At 33.6% G+C, this 26,373-nt stretch overlaps 1 protein-coding gene across 2 annotated transcripts in view; it reads right to left on the reverse strand.

Annotated features, from left to right (window-relative positions):
- Positions 1-26,373, reverse strand: part of NCAM2 (neural cell adhesion molecule 2) — a 416,076-nt gene that overhangs the window by 73,682 nt on the left and 316,021 nt on the right. For both annotated transcript variants that reach the window (XM_084801510.1, XM_084801511.1), the window contains exons 10-12: positions 16,912-17,099; positions 13,742-13,838; positions 6,632-6,805 (exon numbers count right to left, since the gene is read on the reverse strand). In XM_084801510.1, coding sequence (XP_084657636.1) covers positions 6,632-6,805; positions 13,742-13,838; positions 16,912-17,099 — 459 coding nt within the window. The remainder of the gene's footprint in view (positions 1-6,631; positions 6,806-13,741; positions 13,839-16,911; positions 17,100-26,373) is intronic.

The raw sequence follows: 26,373 nt of genomic DNA on the forward strand, positions 1-26,373 counted from the left end.
TAGAGAATATTTCTAATTATTTCTCATAGATCTTCCATAAGCTATGCATTCTAAGTTTTGTAAAATACAGTGTATGGGGGAATCATGCAAAAGCATGAAGGCCATAATCTCTGAAAAGAAGGATAGCCCTGAGTGTCAACAGTGCACATGACCTTGAATTTTTGCTATAATCCATAAATAATGGTGGAAGTATTTTACACTCCTTGAACTTTCACTGTATGCATTGTCACTATTAGAAGTGTCATAAATAACATTCATAATTAAGAACTGAAATATTTTTATTATGTAGGTATTAGCATATACAACATTAAATATGAATAAGCTTTGTGTATGCTAACAAGGATGCACTAGCAAGGTACCTGAGATGATCGAATCACGGATATTAGTCACAGGCATTAAATTTTGCCATGGTACATTTAAACTATATTTCTGAAGAATATTTAAGAGTCCATAGAGTCTACAATGGAGTGTTGAGATGAGCTCTTCCTTTCCAGTCCAAGGAGCTATGAACTCGCTCAATTTCTTGTGGACTAAATTTTTACCCAGCATTCACATTGCATTGTCACTAATTTTCTCACTAATCAAAAATGCCATATCTACACTGATGAGCATTATTCCTTCAAAGCATCCTTATAATTTAAAAAATTGCATAAGGCCTGAAAACTCATGAATTTTACTGAAATACAGAAAGTTATTCAATAGGCAATCTCATCCTATATAAGAGACCAAGCTATATACAGAATTAGTACAGGTTTGTGTCTTCATCTAATACTTTGTGAGATAATTTTTAACCGTTATTTATGAAATTATCTCATTTTTCTCACTTTTGTAGTATCTGAATATGTTTACCAAAGTGTTTTATATTCATTATTTTAAAATACAATGGGGTCCACAATCTCAAACACATGCACACAGACACACACACACACACACACACACACACACACACACACACACATTCCTCCCTCTCACATGAAATTAGTCCTTTTTCAAAAATCATGAGTACAATAAAAACAGTACCAAATATTCTTGTTTTGAATTAATGAAGAAATTCCTCTGCAACATACAAAGTAGATAAAATATCTTTCTCTGAAAATAAGGAATTAGTGTGAATTCCCTATCACTTCTTCCCTTAACAATTCATATGAGTTTATTACACTTGCATTCAACACAGACAGCAGAATTTTATAGTCAATTTCTTCTTTACCATATGAAATATAGATGCTTAGAAAGGCTTGCTTTTTTCCAGCAGGCACATTTGTGTTAGAAGTAGTGTAATCACAGAAAATATTCCTGTAACAAATTTTTAAAGCAGTAAGGCCCGTCATGAGTAGTAAATTTGTATAGGTTTAGAGATTACTCTCAACACTGATTATTTTAAATTGTTTATGTAAAAGTGAAATCGTATCCTTTGAGAAAAGATATTCAGGTCTATCTAAGAAACTATAAACAAGTGAATTAAAAGGAACACTGCTGGGTAAACATGCCACTATAACTTTCAGCTACTGGGAGACGACAGCCATCGATAGATCTTCCAATGGAATATCCACATATACTGCAGAGAAAAGGGCTTCTCAGTTACTTAAAACAAACAAATTAGGTGTTCACAATCTGTACCAAGGAACTAGTATATCACACTTCGTAATGTGCTAGCGATTAGGGGTGCATGCCAGCAACACATAAAAAAATGAGAACAAAAGACCCAACTTGAGACTTACCCAGAGCCACCCCTTAGCAGTATTAATGATAACCTTCTAGACTTGCAGACAGGAGCCTAGAATAGTTAACTTCTGAGAGGCTTCATCCAATCGTTGATTAAAAACAGATCCAAAGAGACCCACAGCCAGACAATAGGGTGAGCTCGGAGAGATTTGTGGAAGAGTGGTTGGAAAGATTGAGGAAGCTGGAGGGGTGAAGGACCCTACAAGAACACCTACAGAGTAAAATAACGTCATCCCATGGGGGCTCACAGACTGAACCACCCACCAAAGAGCATGCGTGGACTGGACCTACACTCCCTATGCGTATGTAGCAGATGTGAAACTTGGTCAGTGTCTGGGTCTCCTTACAGTGGGAGTAGGGGCTGTCCCTAACTGTTGCTAATGTCTTTCTGAGGAAATAAACATTGCAATAAGAGAGATATAAATAAAATATCAAGACTCATATTAATTAATTTTTAATTTAATATATCATTATTTAGAAAAATAATATTTAAATGCAAAAAGAAATATTGGGTTCCTACACAATCACTATGCCTACAAAATCATTACAATGTGACTCAAATTTGTAAGGTATGATTGCCAACATAAAAGGGAACACAAATAAATCAGATGCTAAATTTTGTTATCACCCTTTGTGCGGCTGATAAGATTTAAGATGAGTCAGCGCCCATGAAATCAACACCACACTTATCACAAACTATTCGTCACTACCACAGTTTCCTTCTTCCTGCTGACCAAATACATAATATTACATCTACTACTTCCATAATTATTTAATAGGCAGTAGGTGGTTGTTAGGCACTGACACATGCTATCCGTGAATCTGAAAACATACATGTTTTGCTGAACTGAAATGGTCTTCTCTGACCAGGCTTTCCATTCCTTCTCTTTTCCCCTCCCCTGACAATCACCCCACTGCTTCCGTATATAAGAATATTCCTAGAAGTACATGCAGCAACATCAAATGGAATTATTGAGGTCCTTCTTAGCCAAGGATGCATAAGATATTTCTGATTAATGATATTTGGTAAGTAAAATTAGAAAGTTTTTTTTTTTTAATTCCAAGAGTCCAACTGAAAGGAATAAATTCTGCCACATACTTTGGAGTAAAGGGGAGAATTAGGTTGACATATTTCTTTAGTTGCAGCAAATATTTCCTATATTTAAGGATTATGACCATACTGCTTGTTAAATTGGACAATTATTAACCATGCAAAATAACATTAGCTGTTCCTAATGCATTAATGTCTGTACCTGCCACTATGCCTGACCCAATTTATCTTCTAATTCATGACAAGTTTTTGTCTATTATGACATACCAAACACCGTAGATACAGAATCTAAAACTGGCTTCTATTTCTTATAGGACAAATATTGCATAAATATGCAGTGACTTAGAAGGGGATAACATAATTTAGAAAAACACCATGAAACTGGAAAATTACTTTATACTGGGATGTTATCTGCACTTATCATATCAAGTAAATGTGAAGAAAATAATTCAAAATGTTACCCATTAATATTACACATAGCTACTTGCTTCCTATGCATATCTGCTCAGGAAACTGCTAAAGTTGGAGTTCCACAACAGCGAAAGTTATTTTAAAAAATGTGAAGTGAAACTAGAAGTTTCCAGAAGTCCATTATTTTCAAATTTCACTTGTTTATTTAAAACATTCCTTGTCTAGTTCCACCTACTTACCTACACATTTCATGATTTCAATTTTCATTACAGTCAACAGTGTTTTATAGTGTGCATGAGTCATGTTTCCATTTTATATTCATTGGTTGTCACGCATGTGGGTTTTTTCATGTACAATCTATTGTGAATAGAGAAGCAATAAACATGACCACCCAAACATGAGCCAGACAAGGTGGAAACCAAGGAACAAGCCAAGCTCCATGTGGAAACCACAACCCAAATATCTAGAAACATTTGCAACACAAAATTCTTTGTTTTAAAATGATACAATATTTATACACAATTTGTTTGAAATTGAATGTATTTTGAAAATCAACTGATGCTTACTTCAATGCTGGTATGATCTTTTTCCAGATAAGTACTGGGAAGAAGGCCATGGTTATAAATCCATTGTAGGCTAAAACTATGATCGTATGCTGACTCAGCTGGTAATTAGTGACTTATTTAAGACAGGAAGCTTATAGCAGGGAAATATAATTATGTTTCACACCAACAAAACAGTAATATCTAGCAAGGGCTGTTTTATTTATTAACATTGAAGTCATAAATTAGACATAGATATGAATAGTATGCATTATATTTGATTTACAAAAAATAAAAAGAAACAGTGTATAAGCTAAATACTCATAAATAATTGAGTAAACTGACACTGAGGATAAATGGAAATACCTGGAACTTTCAAAGAAAACTGCAATGCATTTGTATTTTTATTAAACTATTTCATAGACCACAATATTTTACAATAAAGTTTGATAGCTCAAGGAAAATTAAAATTAAGAGCTGATGATGAAGTCCGTGGTCCACACGTATATATTGTTATATTCATGCCTAAACCTGGTAATCTCATTTAGTTTTTCTATAATTATTATAGGAAGATGGATTCGATGAGTAAGAATGAAGCTAAATGCTAGGGTAATTTGCTTATCACAGATCCAGCCACTCATTAAAACACACTTAAATTCCAACACTATTTTAAAATGAACAGAATTAGTCCATATTTAAAGCATTTTACTTAGAGTAAACATACACTAAAGATGATACAATGGTCGACATGGAGGGAGACTTCAGCACAGAGGCCTGAGGATGCCTAAGTGAGGAGAAAACAGTGCTGTCTATAGGCTGCCACAGGCTCACAAAGATGCACGACTAATCATGGTCTTCCCACAGCAAGGTGGATTTGAGTGAGCGGGGGACTAGGAGGTAAAGCCCTGTGCAGGTTATCATCCTTTTAGACACTCTGTAAGAAACCTCACTACACACTTGGCCAAAGCCAACCTATTTTTAAACCATCCTCGGGGCATTTTTCATAATCTGTTAATGGTCTGCTTTCAGAGGATACCCAGATGCTCTAGCTCCGTCCTTGTAAAGACACCTGGATAATAGATATTAAAATAAATATATAAATAAAAAATATTTTGGTGAAGATTTTTGTGGTTTATGAAATAAGTGCTCTCCTCATTTTCCAAGTGATTAAAAAGTGTTATCAATCAACTTTAAACGAAGACAGTAAAAAGAAATCAACACTGAAATGGGTGTGAGCTGTGCTTCAGTCAAACCTTGAATATCTCTCCAATTAGAGGTGGAAACACAAATATAGAATTTGTAGCAGGCACCAATGGGGAAATACTTTGAGGTTCCTGATTTTCCTGATTAAGCTAATATTGAACCAAAAATTAAATAATCTATACTATCGTCAGCCCTCTGGCCCAGTTTTGCTCCTATGTTATAGAGAGTTTTGGGTGACTGTTCAAGCAGAAAACTGTCTCTATCATTTTTTTTTCACTTTGGAAGCTACTAAACTGCATTTCCTGTTTATTCAGGAAATTAATTTTATTTCTTCTTAAGTATCTGATGGGGTTGAAGACCTGATTGGTTAGTTTTACAGTTAAGCTTAGTAGTTTAGGGGTTAAGATGTTTTTAGGTCTAGATAGGTGTTTTAAGTTGATAGAGAAGAGATAGGATAGATAATGATTTACATTCAGAATTTTAGGCTCACCAAGATAGGAAATATGTTTTCTTCAAAGTTTCCAAATACAAATAGCCAAAACACTATAACTGTAACATTAATATAATTTCTGATTGTTTCATGTTTGTTCTTGCTATATATATATAGCTTATTATTAATATGTGTAATAAAATAAATGTATATGCAAAAAAATTAAAAATATTTTAAAAAATAAATACTTTGAAGTGCAAAAAACAAGGAATCAATATTAACTTCTCTATTTGTAATAATATATAAAGCGTGGTGTAAATAATCAATGGCTGATTCATTGAACTTTTTTGTATTTTTACAGTAAAATATGTTGTTTGTTATTATTACAGATATTGAAAATATTCTGACAGAGGACAGAAGAACAATTTCATCTTCTTTCTGCACTGTGATCTGTTCCCTCCTGTCTTCTCAGAATACTTCAGCCATTACACTTGAACACTTCAAAAATCTTAATGTAGAGTCAGAGAGTTGACAGAGAAAATTAGACAGCACTGACATTCCCAATCTTCCCTACTTTTATTTCATGTTCATATTTTAACCTGCAGATTCACATGTAATTACCTATTACTTCTGACCATGACTTGTGCAGTAATGAGAAATAACTTTAATGGCACAACTTGAAATAGAAACTTACATTTTTTTTTAATGCTCACTTTTAAACCACAAGGTAGAAACAAGCTTGATAAGCTTACAGATTTGTGTAGATGGTTTTATAAATATCAAGTTATTTCACTGTGTTATAATATCTCATTCATACCTATTTATGAAAAATGTGAATAAATAAAAATAAAGGCATATTTCAGAGTATTTCCCTTTCATATACAGCATGTCAACAACTGTGTTTTCATGAAGAGAATAAAGTAAATTTTCTCCTAGAAAATTATTTTAGAGAATAAATTTAGCTATTCTATTCTTAAGAAAGTTGATGGCTTAAATAACTGTGAACATAATATCATGAAAGGTAGCTGGCCTGGCATATAGACAATTGAGGGTTTGATACCCAAAAAAAGGTCACTTCAGAAAAAAAAAACAGAAAAGTTTCAACACTGTATTTAAGGTATTCTCAATTAAAATACAAAAATGCCTGTGATTTCCAACCCCACCGCAAAGAAAAAGAAAACGAGAAACAATGAAGAAAACAAAGGAGTTACTCAGACAGATATGTAAAACATCAATGTTTTCACTCAGTATATCTTTAAATAAATTACTCACTTTGAACTCCATGGGAGCGTACTATTTTCCAGGTTTCTGACGCCACTTCTTTGACGTCTACTTGATAGTGATGAATAGGCACACCTCCATGGGAGTCGGGCTTGTTGAAGGAGATCTTGGCTGTGGTCTGTGAGAGCTCTATAACCTTCACTCCATGGGGACTAGAAGGCACATCTACAAAGGAAACAGCCTGGACAATGAGAATGGCTATTGCTAACAGTTAGTTTGCTTCTGAATTAGAAATGCAGTGAAATTATCATAAATATTTTTGAGTTAGTTAATAAATAACAAAATACTACTACCTGACGTGTTTAAATTAGGAAGCTTGCACAATGACATAAACGGGTATTCAATCTCAAAGAAAAAGTAGAGGAATCAATTGCTATTATGACTGCAGACATATCACCAAACATTTGTTTATTGAGGAAATACTTTGCTTCTGCATTTTTCATATTTTATTGAAGTGACTGCAAAGAAACCTCTCTCTCTCTCTCTCTCTCTCTCTCTCTCTCTCTCTCTCTCTCTCTCTCTCTCTCTCTCTCTTTCTGTCTCCCTGAGCACTGCATGTCTGTATGCATGTACTTGTATTTTATGGAAAGACACAAGAAATATATACAAAAGAGTGCATTAACTTTCAAAAATCATAAATTCAAGTATTATCATAAATATAATTTGTAAAATATTTTATTTGCTCCAACAATTTTAATCTTCTGTTCTATCAGCTTGTGTGGTGATATTTAGGGTTTTACATATAATTATGCAAACAGACACAATGTGGAAGTGAGTTATCATTCGATCACAGGATTGATTCTTTCAGTTAGAACTTCTAATACTATGTTAGAAAACATTGGTTAAATAAAAATAGTCATTCCTGTATAATTCTACTATGGAAAAAAAAGCTTTCCACTGTCTCCTACCATCCAATTGCATGTGGCCTTTGTGCTTTTTCATAGATGGTCTGTGTAACCTTTCTTAAGCTGGGGTACACCAGAGCTGGACAGCTTGTATTATCTGACATCAATTTGTAATGCAAAACTATAATGGCTCCAGCAACACGGCTTCACATGATCCCGAGGCAGCATACTATTTTGTTTCCTGACATGATGTTTGAGTCTGTTATTCCTAAACTTCGCTACTGCATTAAGTTCTGAGGACTGTATATCTGAGAACTCTGGGAGCCGAGGACAAAGGCTATGAGCCAGTCTTTCCATCTTCAGATTCTAACAACCCATAGAGTAGCATTGTGACATCAGAGGAAACTGACGTTTTTAAACTCTTTCTTTAATATAGCCGTAGATCCTATAATTCAGGGTTTAGCACAGTTTCCTATTTTGTTCACCACGTAGAATGAAAACTTCAAGTTATTTTAGCATTGCAGATGCAAAGTGGGTGTACACAACTTTAGTTGCCAGAAGTATTGCATACCATTCTCGTGTATTTTAGGAGGCTCACATGGAATACAGTGTCGGCGGCCATGACAGAGGCGCTGAGATTCTCTATCCGCGGTGTACCCTCAGACTGAGGCATGGCTGCAAAGTCAGTAGAGTGGCACTGGGGAGCAGCATTTCCTCCTCTCTACTTACTAGTCGCAGACTTGAAGTCCTGATCTCAGCGGAGCTGCTTTATTATCTGGAAGCTAGATGATGGCTGCTGTGTTTTCTCTAATTGTTTTCAGTAAAGGTTGGTAATCGGTGTACCGTATTTACAATCAATAACAATTGAAATTCCCTTGTCTGCTTAAAGTCCTAAATGGTAAGTAAGCTGTGACAAAATAATTGGAACATAAAGGCATACAGTGACAATAATAGGTAACAACTACATCAATTTAAAAACTGTGCTGATGGATTTCTTCTTGTTGTTTTTTAGTCTCTTGTATTTCCGGTAAGACACACACAGATTTTTTTTCTTTGACTAATGATCTGATATGAACAAGGGTGCTTCTCAATATTTAATGCTATTACTGAACTGTCATACAGAAAATATTAACAGATAGGTTCTTTTGAAAGAAGGGGAGTGCTTTGATGCACGTGGTTAGGAATGTTACAAAGGAGTTCCAAGGACCAGATTTGCACTTTATTCCATGTGAAGAATTATGAAGGGACATGTTTGTAATGCGGGTTCCCTCACAAGATAGTTTCAACTCTAAGGTATGTTTTAAAAGAGAAGAATATATATCAAACCCTTACCCTCATGGCTCAAGGATTTATAAAGGTGGAAATATTGTAAGAGCAAGAAGTGATGGATAATATTAGAGAAAAAGTGTCTTCCAGACACAACAGTATTGCTGTATACATGAACCCACAGAGACAGTTGCATCATGAATCAAAGATAAAAGAAAGATGAGTTGCTGGCATGGAGAGGTAGAAGTAGATATGTGATCTCATCCCTAACTAAAGAAATTGATATACACTGGCAAAGGCAAAAAAAATATCAGTTTCTCCAAAAGAGTTTTACAAGGTATGTTAACCATATTTTAGGGTTGACCCCATGATCAGCGGTAGTTTTTTAACACAAAATAAACTCGATGAGAATTTTGTAGTCATTATGTCTATTTTTCCATTTTTTTTTTTAGTCTTATTGGTCTTTTGCTAGTATGTTTTTGGTTTCCATTATGTGTTTGTTTGTTTTTTATGTATAGGCATATGTGTTTCTTGGTTTTTCTTTTTTAAAGAAAGTGAGAAAAGAGTATAAACTTTGGTAAGTAGGGAAGATCTGGAAAGAAATGAGAAAGCATGCCCACAGATCATGTATGAAAACTATTTTTTTTTAAGTAGAGCTGGGGAGATGGCTCTGCAGATAAGAGCACCGGCTGCTACACCAGCAGACACGGTTTCTATTTCCAGTATCGACATGGCAGGTCACAACTCTCTTTCACTCCAGTTCCAGGGATCTGATACTTTCACACAGAAATAAATGCAGGCAAAGCCATACACATAAACTACAATTGTATAAAAATTAAAAGGAGATTAAGAAAAGTTGTGAACTTCAGTGTAAGTCACAAATAGCCCAGTCCATGTAAACTGCCTTCCATTTCAATATTCTCCTGGTTCCCAGCGATTTCAAAATTCAAAATGATTATTACATCAATATATTAATAGAATTTGATTATATATCTTCATGATGTCTTAGAACTTTATACAAAGTACATAATCATTTATAATTTTATTTGTTCATATATTTTAAGTCCAATAACTAAAATTAAATAGATCATTGTGTCTATTCCTGATCTCTAATGTTTTTCATTAAACTGCTCATTCCCTATCAAGATATCAGTGGGAATTATTTATTTTTTAGATAGACAAATCTTGATAGTCTCATAAGTCATATATATACATATATCCTTTTTAATTGGCATCTCTAATTGTGACACATGAGTCAATGAAGTATCACACAACAAATCTTTCATACATTGGGGAGGAACTGCAGGTAGTTATCTGCCTGTATCTATTATCTATTTATTCATCATCTGTATGTCTATCATCTATCTATAATCCATCTATCCACCTATGCTCCATCTATCATCTGTCTCTGTATCCACATGCTGCATTTAATAAAGATGACTAGAGAACCTTCAAGAGAGCAGTTGGCCATACCATGTGTTGAACTTACTTTAGTCTCTTGTAGTTGTTTCAAAATAAATTGGTCACTCACCATTATAAATTAGTATCTCCAATCTTCAGTCTTCTTCTAAGTACCATAGACAGACTATAAACATGTTTAAAGTAAATCTGTGACGTGATCCTTCATTACTTCCTTAATCACATTGCCAAGCGCTGAGCAGGGCATAGGACATACTTCTGCAGTCTTTCCCTAAAGGCCTCATTTCAAAGTAGTTCTGCTCTTTCATAGCACAGAGCTTTTGTTGTCAATGTCACCTTGACCCGCTTAGTTGTTCCCTTTTTACTGGCCCTATTTCTTCTTTCTTATTCAGTCCTAGTTCAAAAGCTGACATCTATTTGAAGCTTTTCCCAGGAACTCCAATCAGAAATCAATTTTATATTGCCAAGTCTTTTATTTAATGTTCTTTTGTAACTCATATGTCTAACTTAAGGTAATGACTGGGTGCCTTTCTTATTCAATTTTTTTTTATCCCTGAGAACCAAAAGTGTATTATATTGTACCTAGGGCAATCTTTCCATATGTTTGTTGAGTGAGTGGTTAACTAGAGGTTAGAAATTGGTCAAACAGATTCCTAAGAACATCACTTTCAGCATAAGTTGTGTTTTTCTTACAGTATTATCATAAGAACTTCAAAAGGCTTTATGACTAGTTAATGATATGTGTTTGCTTCATGAATTCTCTAAATAAATAGTAATGTGTACAGCTGGCAAGCTATTCCATGGAGAGAAACAGGTTAATCATCAGTGGACAAATGGAATTTCTCAAATCAACTAACTTTACCCGGCTCTATGGTACAGTGGCATTGATCAAGTAGACCACTGAACTGACTATTTTTCTCTATCTACAAAACTCTGCTCAATAGACACAGCTTAACCTCTAATCAGGTCTCTGTTCTCCAAAGTGACTTCTAGAGCTTTATCTATGACATAGATTAAAATATAGGTGGCAGCTTTATGATATTTGTGAATTAAATCAATCTTGGAAAGAGAACTGAAACATTGAATTTGACAGGGTCTCTGTAGGTTAAAGCGATGAGTCAAACATGACAACTTGAACTTTAAGAGTGGTAAGTACAGGCCATGAACTAAGGTTAAAAAATCAATTGTGTAGTGCCAGTTTCAGAGATTTCAGTTAATAGCAAGATGGAAAAGATGTCCAATAAGATACTAAAAAGGGAAAAGGGTTAAAAAAAATTTTTATCTATGAAAATTGTCCTCCCATTCCTTTGATACAGAGATGGGATAACCATTGAGATATAATATGAATGAATTAATAAAATATTAAAAGAAAGAAAGAAAACTGTCTAAAATATTCAAGGTCCTTTTCTATTTGTCATACATTTATTCCTGCTTACACCTTTGTGTATAGCTAAAAATACATTGCTACACTAACACCCAAAGGAAAAAAAAAAAAAAGACACGTTTGGGTCATGGTAGCCATTAAAACAGGTATCTTCTACCGTTGAACACTTGTTTTGTGCCTGATTCTTTGAAAGCACAAACTTGCATTGTTTAACATCACTCCATTCAGGTAGACCAGTCTTTTGTGGCATATGGCAAAGAAAACTTCAGCCTCATTTTAAAGTATCCATTGTTTAGCGACTACATAATGTTACTTGATGATAGTTTTTAAATACAGCTCTCTCAAATTCTCCAAGACCCGAAAGGAAAGACTGTCAATATTTAAAGAAGTATAATTTTTATTATCATGACATTGCATATATAGGATAAAAGCAACATATTATGACATAAATTATTTGTTTTTCCATTACAAGCAGAAAAGTAAAAGATAAATACATTTTATTTTAAACAGATTTGACCCATTATGTTCACAGGTAGAAAATGGCAACTCAAATAGAAATAATGTTTGCTTGTGATACCTACTCTGGGAAGCCAATTAAACTAATTTACACGTTTTCATGCTTATTGTTAAACCATATGTAGACAGAAATATAAATTCTATTTATGTGCATGCCAATGTGTTTAAAGGTATATAGTTTTATAGTCCCTGAATATCCATTCCATCTGGAGAAGCAATGAAAATAATATGCTATGACTTTCACTGAGTTATATAAAAATTATGATCATAGCTACACATTATTCAATTAAGCTGAAATACCTGTCATAATACCCTGTATCAAGCTGTTCTTCTACAGCAGAGAAAATAGAAAAATAGAATATAAAACATATCCTGTCCAATTCATAAGTAATTGTGGCTGGTACCTATGTGTTTTATCTCCATGATAACATAGAATCGTAATGCTACTAATGTTTTATCATCATACTGAATAGGACAAAGTTTTGATATTTTTAAGAAATATAGGTTTTTTAAAATAAATACTCATGTTTCTGAATAAAATGTATGCCTTCAATTTAGAAAACATTATCAATGAGTGATTATACAATATGCAAAATAGCATTTATGTTGATTTTTGTCAATAATATTGCAAAAGATGATAATTATTTTATCATATAAATATTATGTCTATTCATTAATTTGCCTTGGTTTATGTCAATGTTTCTTTGCATTTAAAAGTGTTATTTTTTTATGAGACATTAATGAACAAAGCATATGGAAACATTCTTTTCTTCTCAGTCTTTGCAGGATTTTGACTTTATAAGAAATTTGGCATCCACTTACTACACTGGAGACATGTTCCTAAGTGTTATGCTTCCTCACAGATTCTCCTCAAGTAGGGAGAGATATTTCAGAGGCTTCTCTGTGCTCTATTGTTTGCCTCACATACAACTCCGGTATAATTTTCTCATTACTAGTGGTGTTGACGTTGGTTAGTGAGGTATCTGATAGGTTTGTCAATTCTAAAGTATTTCTTATGGTGACAAAATAAAAATAATTTAAGATTATATCTATTATATTACTTTTTGACAGAAGTATTTATTTTCATATACGTTCTGTAGAAACCACTCATAGCTTTTGGGTAAATTTTAATAGATTTTATGTAACATTGGCTTATTTATGTATGTTTTGATGTATGAATATTTTAAAGAGTTTTTACATTGTTTTAAATATAATTTTATTTTAAATGGATGTAATTTCCTTTATAAAAAGTCTCTCATATACATTGGAAGACTTTAAATTTTAAAATGAGATTCATATATTGAATCCAATATAAGTGTTCATTATTCACTAAGTTAAATAGTGTTGTTCTATGCTTCAACTCTTCAAGTAATGCTTTGTATTTTGATTTATGAAACTATAACCGAGAAGAGACTTGATACCCTATGAGCATATACAGGGGGAGGTAATCCCCCTCAGGAACAGTCATAGGGGATGGGAATAAGGGGAAAATGGGAGGGAGGGAAGAAGGGGAGGATACAAGGGATGGGATAACCATTGAGATGTAACAAGAATAAATTAATAAAAAAATAAAAATTAAAAAAGAATCAGTTGATAAATTTTGTTAACTTAAAACTCTATTTTAGTAAAAATTTATTTTATTAATGTCAAATATTACCACCCTATACTCACCTGCTAATTCAAGAATGTACTCCTGAAATCTTGTACCTATACGGTTAGTAGCAGTGCAGTTATATCGTCCAAAGTCATTGTCCGATGTAGGGGCAATCTAAAATAATCATAATAATAAAAATTAAAACGCTAAAGCATCAAGAACATTTTAAAAGGCTGACCAAGTACATTTTAAAACGTTGAAGCATGGCTACTAGTATATTTCTTCAGTTACTTTACATAATATTCCTCATAGAATTCTACTCTTTATCCAGCAAGCATTAGTAAATAATGTAAAATGTTGCCCTTTTATTTTTTGATATTTAAATTCATTACATCAATTTCCACTGCCTTTTCCTTCTCTAAACGTACCCTGAAGGCCCCCTTGCTCCTTTTCAAATTATGGACTCTTTTTTCAGTAATTATTTTTACAAGCACATACGTATATACAGCCTAAATGCCACCTGCTCAGTAGTGTGATAATAGCAGTTTAAAGAGAAAATTCTCAAAACTACACATTCAAAGTTGAAGTGATTCATACTTTATATATCAATTCATTTATCGGATCAGTATATTCATTTGATACATAGAAAATGCTTCATTTTCTGATAACTAAAGCATAGGAGGAGGTTGGAAGAAATACATCTTGTAATTGACACAAACTCAAGGCTATTGTAAATTATACAGAACATTTCTACTAAAAATATGTTCTACATGCTTTTTGGCATGGTCTCACTCTGTCTTCTATGCTGACATGGAAGTTACTAGTATCTCAGGCAGGTCTTGAACTCTTGGTGATCCTCCTGATTCTGACTCTGAAGTACTAAGAAAACAAATAAGCCACTATGACTAGTTATGCTTTTCAATATTTACCTCCATAACTGGATGGTTTTATTTTCATGAAAGATATTTTGCAAGAAAACAGTGCCTTGTGAAAATTCTATTTAAAAAAAAAAGAGTATAAAAACTGTAATAACTATTTGATTCCATTTTCTTTCTGTTTAAGTGAAAAAGACCTGACCTCAGTTTCACATATTAAAAGCACTAAGGTAACCTTCAAGGATTCAACTGGTGAAAGGTGAGACCAACTTTGTAGTTCCAATGTGCACTCATTTTTAAGTGTCTGTGCTTCAAAAATGCTTGATGATGGTAAACATAATGTTCAATTCCAATAACTACTTAAAGAGAAAATATGCTAACAACAAGAATTGCCCAGTACTTCAACTCTATTCTCCAAGACAGAAGACATGATTTTGTGGTGATGGGAGACTGTTAACTAAGAACAATTTTGAGGTCTATTGAAGATAATTATTCTGAACAAGTAGAGTATGAAGCTGTGTCAGTCAATTTTTTAGTCAGCTGTCTATCTAAGTAAAGTTCATAAGCTTAACAGCTTAAACTCTCAAATTTAACTTTTTTGTTCGTGCTCTGACATAATTCAGCAACTCATTATCTTAGCATAGGGCTTTTAAAAAACCAGGCTAGTTTATTTCTACTACAAAAAAAAAACTAAATTAAAATGACTTCTTATCCAACAGTCATATGAAGAAGATATTAGTGCTTTCAATTAGGAAGATAGTATTTATAGAATCAGTACAGCATAGAAACATGGTAGGAGCCACATTAAATATTGAGACTACAGCACTGTTTTCTGTGTGTTTGTTTTTAAGATTACTACTTTTTAAAAAGACGTATCCTTTGGAACTATTTTCAAAGGGCTCAGTCAATGAATGAAAAAACTGGATGGATCCTGAACTGAGAACAGTAACTAAAAGGCTGAGTTCGTAGACCCTCCCACTCCAGGAACAAAACATTCAAGAAGTGTATCATAAGTAAGTCATATCTTATGCTATGTTTAACAAATACAGAAATAAAAAAAAAAACAGGAATCATTAAACATACCACAGATTGAAAGAATTGGAAAAAATAAATCAAAGTAAAAGAAAGCAATAAAATATAAGGAAACAAGCAAGTGAAGAGGAGTTAACCCAGCCAACTCTAAGGCCATGTAATTAGAAAACAATGTGGGCCTATTATACAACAGTAAATTGAGTGTGATGTTTAATTTTGACTGACAACATCTCTGGATTTAGAATAACTCTTGGGTGTACCTCTGGGTATGCTCCTGAGAGGACTGGAAAGACCCACCCCTAATGTGGGCAGCACCATCTTTTTGGTGGAGACCATGGAATACAACTGAAAAAAAGGATAAAGCCATCCAGTGCCATCGCTCTCTTGCCTTCTGCTTCTCATATAGCATAAAAGGATTTCACTACATCATCCTGCCCAAACCACAACTTACTTAACCGTCCAAGAAGCTGAACCAAAATAAATCTTTCTTACGTTACGTTGTTGAGATTTTCTTTTTTAAATTTAATTGTAGAATTAGAATGGGGTATGACTTTCTCACATACTCTGGTGCCTCATATTTGACCATGTCCCCTGGAGGGGGAGACCCAGTGGCACTCAGAGGAAGGATAGCAGGCTTCCAAGAAGAGACTTGATACCCTATGAGCATATACAGGGGGAGGTAATCCCCCTCAGTCACAGTCATAGGGGAGGGAGTAAGGGGAAAATGGGAGGGAGGGAAAAATGGGAGGTTACAAGGGATGGGATAACCATTGAGATGTAACAAGAATAAATTAATAATAAAAAAATTAAAAAGAAAAGTAATAAGTGGAAGATTAATAAAACTTTACAAAATATAAAGAGAAATAATTCAAGTTAGATTACCAAATATCAAGTGAAAATTTAAGTTTTTTGAGTATATATTCATAATAATAGATATCCTATCAAAGTACTAGAATAGGAACCTATTCTAAAATTGTATATTATTAACCAACTAGGAGCTTTTATACGCAGGTCAAAGAATAGTAGTTATTAACATATAATGAGTGGAGTCATCAGCTTAGAAGTTATGTATTTGACTTTTAAAAACTAAAGTAGTTTTCGACTCCCCATTTTTAACAATATAATTATTTCACTTACAAAACGTAAATTCAAGAGAAGTATTATTAGATATATGAACACATCATTCATAATAGAATATTATGAAAACATAAATTTAATTTGTTTAACTAGATAAGTAATTTATATAAATACTTCAATGTGTTATGTAAATTAATTACTTCTAATATCTAATAAGCAATAACTCCTACAATATGCTTTTTGATGTATACAAAAAGGCTTACCTCTAGAATCATCTTTCTTCCTACACTATAAGTTTTTAAGTGAGTGGTATTTTTAGCTGGTAAGACAAGTTTTTCTCTTCTCCAGTGGATTGTTGCAGGTGGATTTGCTTTCACATCACAACTTATATTGATTGGATTTCCTTCCCAAGAATAATACATTGTGTGATTTGAAACAAACTTAGGGGCATCTGCAAAACAATAATATATAAAAAGGCATTATAGTATCACTGTTTAATCAGTGCAAATATTAATATTTGCCCTTTATTACATAAAGCTTTCATAATACGAGACTGACAGGTGGCTCAGTGGATAAGGGCAATGGCTTTTTTCCCCCCTGAGAACATGGAAAAATTCCCAGCACCACAAAATATCTCACAACCTTTTACCATTTCAGTTCCAAGAAATATCATACACTCCACAGGCAGTGGTCACATGTAGTGCAAGACATGCATTCAGAAAAAACTAATAATATATTTTAAAATAATTCATAAAAAATCTAATATAACTTTTAGATGATATTAATGCTCATGAACATATATAAAACCTGGAAATTTTCAAAAACTTATCAGTTTGAATAAAGAAGTGAATTATAAAAGTAAAAAAACAATATTTAGAATTAAACGTAATCTTGACAAGATTTAATTGGTTAGAATTAAAACTGCAGTTCAGCTAGTATTTCTAGAAGTCTCTGATATGGAATTTAGAATGAGAGTTTAGAATATTATTTAACGAAAGTCAGTGATTCTGTCATCTTTAATTAACTTTTTCACAAATCACAGTTTTCTACAAATATTGTGCAGTATGTGAGACATCTCAGTTTACAGGACAAGACCCACATTGTTCAAGCTTCCTCCAGCCATTCCTACACTAATTGTGATGATATTAGTCTATTATTAGTTCCTATAAACAATAAGCTACTGGACTTAAAATACTTCCCCATTCACATACAAGATTGTGCCTGATTTATTAAACCTAATATAGGCTCTATAAGTATTTTCTGACATGAAAGAGATCTATCCATTATGCCAGACTTCACTAAGTTCATTGCCAGATCGGTTGCCTTCATCTCCTGGTCCTGGAGATTTTCTTGCCATGTACTGGGAGAAAACTTGGGAGAAGTCATTTCTCCCTACTATTTCCCCTTCGATTAGTACACATGCAGTAGTGAAGTTGTTACATCACATTGGTCCTCCGGTATGAAGGTGTATGTGTGTGTGTGCAGGTGTGTATGTATGTGAGTGTGTGTTTGTGTGTGTGCGTATGTGTGAGTTTGTGTGTGTGTGTGTGTAACATTGCTGTTTCCCATGATATCCCCTATTCCTTCTGTCTCTAATTTCAACCTGAAAATCTGATATTTACTCCTACAGAGTTGACACGATGACTTTTTCAGGTTTTGATTTATACTTTCCTAAGTTACTGTGAGCACATAGCTTTTAAAGAGATGGTGTGCAAGCCCCACTACATATTTCAAATGAGATCACTTTAGTATTTTCTGTTAAATCTGTTTGTTCCTTATGCATTTTATATTTTTCCGTTGATGTGTAATCTTCACAGATTTTCTCCAAATTGGTGGCTGCCCTTCTTCACTGTGCTGTTTATTTCGTTGTGTGGAAGGCTTTTAATTACTTGTGATCTCATTTGCTTACTGTCTTACTTTTCATTTAGGATCTCATCTAAATAAATCAGGAACAAAGCATTCTCTGTTTCCAGTAGCAGCTTCAGCTTTTACATTTAACTCTTTAGTCATTTAGAACTAATTATTAAATGTGTTCTTTACAGCTTCACACAGTTATATAATGCATCCTGACTACTGTATTCACCACCCTCTTCTGTCTCCTGGCTTACTCTTCTTCCTTATAGACAGCCTTCTCATATTCATGACTATTTGTTTTACTTTGAGTCCCATTCATTTTAATGAGGATCATTCATGGAGCAAATAAAGGGTGACTTGATCTATTGGAACCTGATATGCTCAGCAGTGAATATAATACAGAAGAAAATGATTCCCTCACTCAGAACTGATCATCAGCGAAGTCTCTAGCAGTGAGAGGTGAGGTTCCTTAAACTCCCCTTGTATTCATGGTTTATTGTTGACAGGGTTAGCATCATGCAAACCAACAATGGGTAGGCAGTGTTACGATGTCCATGATTGCAGTAGATATTTCAAATCTAGAATTGATTTTCAAAAGACACATAGCAACTTTTGCATGATTGCTCTGCATGTGTATGCTGAGTTTTCCAGCACAAGTTATTGCAAACATTGTTATTTCTCCAATAAATGAATATTTCCAATCTCTATTAAAATCAATTTGTTGGTGTTTTATTTGATTGTAAGATCTATATTCTAATAAACTAATGTGCATATCCACATATATGCATAAACATTCATATATATATGTTTTATGTCAAAATCAAACTCTATTAATAAAGTACTGAAACATATTTTGCCCTGGTAAAATTGCTAAAATTAAGTAAACAGTTGACAAATACTAGAGAAGAAAGGAGAAGGAGGAACTCACAAAAATTGTTAGTATAACTGCACACTGGTTCAGCCACTCTGGATAATAGTGTGGAAAACTATCAGAAGGCTATATATAAATCTACCATATGATGCAGATGTGTCACTCTTTGGCATATTCACAAAGGAGTCAACAACCTACACCATAAATTGCTAGTCATGGCCTTTGCTAATATATTCACAAGAGCTAGAAAATAAAAACAACTCAAATGCCCTTCAATTGATAAGAAGATAAAAGAAATATAGAGCAAATATACTTTAGTAATGCCACATCTGTAAATGGGGGTACATAATTTGGAGAAACCACAGAAACCTGAAAAAGAAAAATAACATGATAGAGGGGAACACTAGAGGCAGGAATAGCATGGCATGTGGCATATAAACAGTGCGATGCAAGAAGAGTCTGGAGGATTAATTTTGGAGGGGAAGAGAAGTCAACGCAGGAAAAAAGAAAGGGGAGAGAAGAAAAAAATATCATTAAGGGCATCTGAAAATACATAATAAACCATATTATTTCATTTTCACTAAACAACTAGTAAGTAGTCCTACATATTTGCAATCCCAATGAAACACATCAAGGTAATCCTAGGAACATCAGAGGCACTCACAATTTTGTGGTAAACAACAGTTGTCTAACTGCACATAAGGCCAGCTAACAGAAAGGAAATCATGTCTGGTATTGGGAAACTAGCCGACCACCCTAAGGTGGTTATCACTACTTTACTAAACTAGTGTAATTCATAACTGTATTCTCAAACTTTATCCTTATCCCCACAGGTAAAAGTAGCTCTCAGTATTCTTTGCAACAGATGGATGTCATTATAGAAACTCACAACTGCTCCGACCGGCAGATTGCATCCTTTTCTATAAAAAGACAAACTAGTTTTTCAGTGTTTAAATATGCCACATTTTTTATACACAGACATCATTTTAAAGGCACTCAGGTTGATTCTATATTTTGACTAGTATGCATATAATTTAACATTTGCATTTTCTTTTCCTATGATAATATACCAAGATGTGGGACAGCTACATCACACAGTAGTTCTACTTTTAATTTTGGACATAATTCGGTATGTATTTTCCCATGATAACTGTCCTATAATGTCCGTTACTTCAAAACGTGTACTTGAAAATTCCTTTATTATTAATCTTTTTAGAGCCTACACATTTTACTCTTTATAAAAGGAGATAATTTGAAGTGGCATCTACTAGTAATTTTCATATACATTTCAATAATAGTAGGAGGTATTGAAACCTTTAAGAATATCATTGGCTGTGTATATGTATTACCTTTCTTTCCAGTTAAGGCATCTGCTGACTTTTAGTCAAGCTTATTTATTGTAATAACAAGTTGTTTATAAGTTCTTCTGTAATATTTGTGATGAATACCCAGGTGACATGATAATCTTAGCAGCACTGTATCATAACAGAATAACAAGGGTCAGAAAACATGTAAGATATGGAAGAAGGGGCTCTGGGGGAATCCCAATTTAGACTTACTGTGTATTATCCTAGTTATTTATTTTTATTCTGCCTTGCCTCATAGAATTAGATTGGTTTTGGCATGAAATCACCAAATATGAACAATAATTACTATTAAAAATTATACAGTGTCAATTCTACAGAGTGATTTAAAAATTATTGCTTCCCGTGGGTATAGGTTACGACTACTTAAAAATCAGTCCAAACCTTTCCCATGTTGAATGGTTTCAGAACTTAATGCTTCATAACTTAAAAATGGGTCACAACATATTCATAATGTTGTGATAGAAAATTGTATTTTGAGTTAAACATTGACCTAGTCATGTTTAGAGATTCTTTTATTTTTGCATTAAAATATATTCTATCATTCCCCCCTCCTGTCTATTCCAATAATTTTCAAATAAACTTGGATTTTATCCTCTGACATTGAATGTTTCCTTGTTAGTGTTACAAGTATAAGTAATGCACAAATGTATGACTAAAAGATGCAGAATTTGTTTACTATTATTTGTGTATATATGATTTGAGAGCTAGGTACTTGATACTGGATAACCAAATATGGGCTCATCCCTAGGAGACACTAGTTCCCTAGCGTTCACAATTCATTAGTTGCCCATATTTGTTTGTCTAGAGATAGTGTCCCATGAGATGACTGCCTCCCACTTTTCTTGTTAGTGTGTGTTTGTTCATGTTGTGCTTCACCAAGCCTTATTTTGGCACTTTATTGTTGTGGATTTATGGATGACACTTCTGTGTCATTTCTGAGACACAACTCACAGCAGATTTCCTGGTACTATGGCTCTTAAAGGTTTCTCCCACTACATAAATAATGTTCTCTCATATTTATATGCAAGAGTTGCTTTGTAGATAGATCATGTGGGGCTGGCAGTGGTGTTGCCACTGGGCACTTTGCTGTAGATGGTACAAAAGTAGGCTGAACAAATGTTGATAAGAAATCCAGTGAGCATCTTTCCTCCATGACCTCTTGTTCAGTTCTGTCCACAGGTTTCTATGTGGGTTCTAGCTTTATGTTCTCTTCAATATGTACTGTAAATATAAGGACAAACATTCTCCTGTCCAAGTTGTGTTGGCTGTTTTGTTACAGCATTAAAACCTCTACAACAGTATTTCAGGATAACTTACTGTATAATTCTAAATTTCTGAAAAATAATTCAGTTTTTTCAGCAAAAAAATTTTAAGATACATAAATATTAACAACTTAATTTTCTTATTTTCCACTTTGTCTACCTAAAATGTCACACATTTTCTTACAAAAATACAGAACTGAAAGGAATCTGTAATATCTCTTTATTAATTAAAATAGGTGTTTTGCCAGGCAATGGTGGCACATGTCTTTAATCACAGAATAAGTTCCTGGAAAACCAGGGATACAAAGAGAAATCCTGTATCAAAAACAAAAACAAATTATATATGAGAGAAAGAGAGAAAGAGAAAGACAGAGAGAGAGAGAGAGAGAGAGAGAGAGAGAGAGAGAGAGAGAGAGACTCTGTGTTATGTAAATTAGAGTGATCTAGTTAAACCATTTCAAATTTTCCTAAAATCCATGCATTCTATAGAAAAGTACATATGAAATTAGAACAACTTTAAAAATATATATGGAGATGGGTTTTGCTATAAATGACAAAGCACTGGAAAATAGAGAAGACAATGAGTGTCTTTGGCAAGCTAACTGACTTGGGTTACTGTTAATTATCTCATATTTATGAAATTCTTTCTCTAAAAAGAATTTGTAAAGGAAAATAACATAGTAGTACTTAATGGAATAATATTGATTACCTAAGACTCTTAAATTATAAAAGAGTATACCAATAGGTTATCCAGTCTACAAATGGTCAAAGCTGAAATCATGCATAAAAGTGACAATATACAGACTCTGCATTGTGTATTTATGTTTTTAGCAATATATATGTATATGCTTGTAGATATGTAACAACAGCTAAGAAAAATGAACTTGAAAGTAAACAGTAGGATATAAAAGGAGATGTGGAGGATATGGAGGGGAGAATTATAATGTTATAGTCTCAAAATGCTAAAAAAATAAATTTTTATGGTAAGTGAATATAAGCTCTATGGAATACGATATACTAATTGTGTGTGACATTTAATATCAGAAACAGTAAGTCATGAATACCGCTTTCCTCTCTCTCTTTTTCTTTGTTTCCTGGAGGTGGTTGTTAGCATGGATCACCCTGATACTCTTTACATAGTACAGGCTGGCCTGCAAGTGTTGAAGTGGAAGTGTTCTCTTCCAAAGTCTCCAGTTACCAGCATAAGAGGCATGTGCCAAAACAACCAAGATTGAAGTCTGACTTGAAAAAGATAATCATTGATTTTTTTCCTAACTATTATTAAGATATAATGAACTCTACATAGACTTTATTAAAACCACACATACTATCTATTTAAAATAACTGCATGTGTATAGTTGGAAAGTTGACCTAAAACACTCAGGCAAGTCTCATGTGAATGACTCACTGAATTTCTCATGGACTCTTACCAGTAGCCCCCCAAAATTGTGCATTGGATCAGGAGCTATTCTGTCTGTGTGTTTTCCCTTTCTAAAAGGGGACTCACAAGACATGACCCATGCTCCTCCAACCATGAACTTACTAGAAATCAGCAAAAAAGTTCTGCTCTCAGGCTTGACACTAAGAGCTTCGCACTAAGAGCAACCTCTTCCTTACTTTCCCCTGCCCTGTTGAGAACGATGGGGCTCATCTCACAGGTGCTGCTCATCAGCTCATTCTATTTTCTGTCTCAGTTACTTGCTGGAGGCAGAGTTTGCACTTTCTCTTTGCATTACTGCCTTTATCTGAAATTGTCTGAATATGAATTTTCCCCCTGAAGGCTGACCGCATCTTAATTCTGCCTCCACATAATGCTGATAAGAAGAATGCCATGGGAGGTGGGAGCTGAAAGACACAAATATTTGACCTAATTTCCATTTAATCATGAATATTAGCATAAGACAATTGACTGTCTAATATTCATATAATGAGTGAAATTACAAAAAAAATGATTTAAGGGGAAGAGCTCTCTAAGCAGTTCTGCTATTCTTTCATAAATTGCTGAGCACTCAAATTGGTTATCTCATAACCTTCTATATCTCCACTGACAGGAATCTGACAGTTTTCTAGTTTCTTGAGGCAATATACGCACGTGGTACACACAGACAAGACCACCACATAAAAAAAAATCCCAGAAAATGTTTAAAGATTTAAAAAGTATGCTTTCAAATTCACATTAAGAAAGTAATACCTTGGCATTACTGAATAACGTAACACCAGTTCTATGAACTCTTCAGGCATTTGCATACTGCAAGAAGTTCTCTTTTAGACACCTTAAATAGTGATAAAGAATTTTCATGTTTGTTACTGTAGGGAATGGAATGAGAATGGCGCTCATGGTCCCTTAGATTTGAATACTTGGTCCCTAGTTAGTGGAGCTATATAGAAAAGATTGGGAGCTGTAGCATTGTTAAAGAGGTTTATCATTCTATATGTGATTTGAGTTTCAATATCCACACCAGGCTTAGTCTTACTCTTTCTACCCAGTGCCTGAAGAACAGAAAATCTTGTATTACTTTTCTTCTGCCACATTTACATGCCTGCTACTATGTTCTTTGTGATGGTAGCCATGGGTTAACCCATTGAAACTTCAAGCAAGCCCCGATTAAATGCTTTCTCTTCTAAGTTGCCTTGGTCATAACTTCTCTTCACAAAAATAAACTGTAACTAAGAAATTTAAATGTTAAATTTTAAGACTAACAAGCAATGTAAAAAAAAATTCTTATTTTCCTGCAATAAAAAGTTTTCTTTTTTTTTTTTTTTTGAGTCTTGCAATCAAACCTCACTATTTAATCACAATTCATGAAAATATCCATCCTTAACATTTTCTGGAATATGTTCCTAGCTCCGTTTTCTATCTCATAGTGCCTCCCCTATGTATCTTAGAAATCCCTTAGTAACTTACTGACCAACCTACATCTGCCAAGAAGTTACAGTCTTCTTTAAAACCTTGTCATCTCTGAAACTGAAAGTCCTTAAATCCCAAATTCGTGTGAAATTGCAAAGCTCTGTATATAAACATCCTATGCCCAAACATCCTTCACTTCCTAACCCTATCATGAGTTATTTATACTGTGCTAAATAATAACCAGATGGCCAACACCCCAGAGTTAGAGGCATTCCAGTTAACAACTGGCATATTTATAAGGACAATCTCATATGACAGAATGCCTTGTAATCTTGGGCTTTACCCCTCTGCATACATGCACTCTGTGTTGACTACTCAGTAACAAAACCAGCTGAGCAAATGTGTCAAAAGTGTCCCTTCTTTCAGAAGCTTGTTGCAAATTTTATTCCCCTAATTAAAACACAAAATTTTGAACTGACGATAAAGTCATTTTCTTTACAGTCTATATTTGACAAATAAGAGATGTTTTATATATAATTAAAAACGAATAAATGAAAGCTCAAAAACTCAGGATAAAAGTAGTTAGGTGTTATTCCTTTATTTGACAGGGCAGGCAAGACATATGTTTTTCACAGTACAAACTTATAACACTTTCACTGCTGTCTGGACTTATTTTCATAGTAATACAATTTTCCTTGTACTCTTCTCACTTATTTTGTGAAGAAGTTAGCCCTTTAATTAGTGAAGAATTAACTGCATTTCGAAAATTTCCTGAAGCACATTGACTCTTCTAATCCCTTTGAATTTCCTCACTTGATTTATGCACTGAAAAACTATCAAGGGAGTAAAAGCTAATATATCCTTTGGCACACTCTGAGGCTAATTCAATAAATGATTTCATAGATCCAGTTCTACTATATGTTGAGACATACGAAGAATCAGCTATGGCAATTAACTGAATTCAGTCCAGGTACCATGGGAATTCTACTGGCTGAGTGGAATACTAAATTAGATGTGTGCTTAATGCCAATTAACCATAACACTGGATGCATATTTTCATACTGAATTTAAATTGCCACCTTTTGCTTAAATTTCAGAATATTTAATGGCACACAAGGCAAGTCCTAAAAATCAGATGCAATAAAGAACACCTATATGTTGCTTTTTTTTAAAAAAATCAGACTCTGGGTTTCTTTCTAATTTGATTTTTGTTCTTGATATAATTGTTACAGGTCACAGAGGGGGTTGACTATAAGTAAGGTGAGTCATTCTACTTTTAATATAATCTTTCTCCTATCTGAGTTTCTCACACTATGAGAGTTACAATTGTAATAAAAGCACAAGTTTCTGAGGCTATTTCCTGTAGTATATAACTGAGGCTTATTTAATTAAAGTTTCCATAAATATCTATAATATTTAAAAAACATTTTATTAGCTACAATTTTACATATGAAAGGCTTAAAATAAATAAATAAAGTATTATCTCAAAGAGATATGATTTCTAAAATGGAAATGTGATGGCA

Source organism: Acomys minous (assembly GCF_964271855.1).
Source record: "Acomys minous genome assembly, chromosome: 11".
Taxonomy (NCBI): Eukaryota; Metazoa; Chordata; class Mammalia; order Rodentia; family Muridae; genus Acomys; species Acomys minous.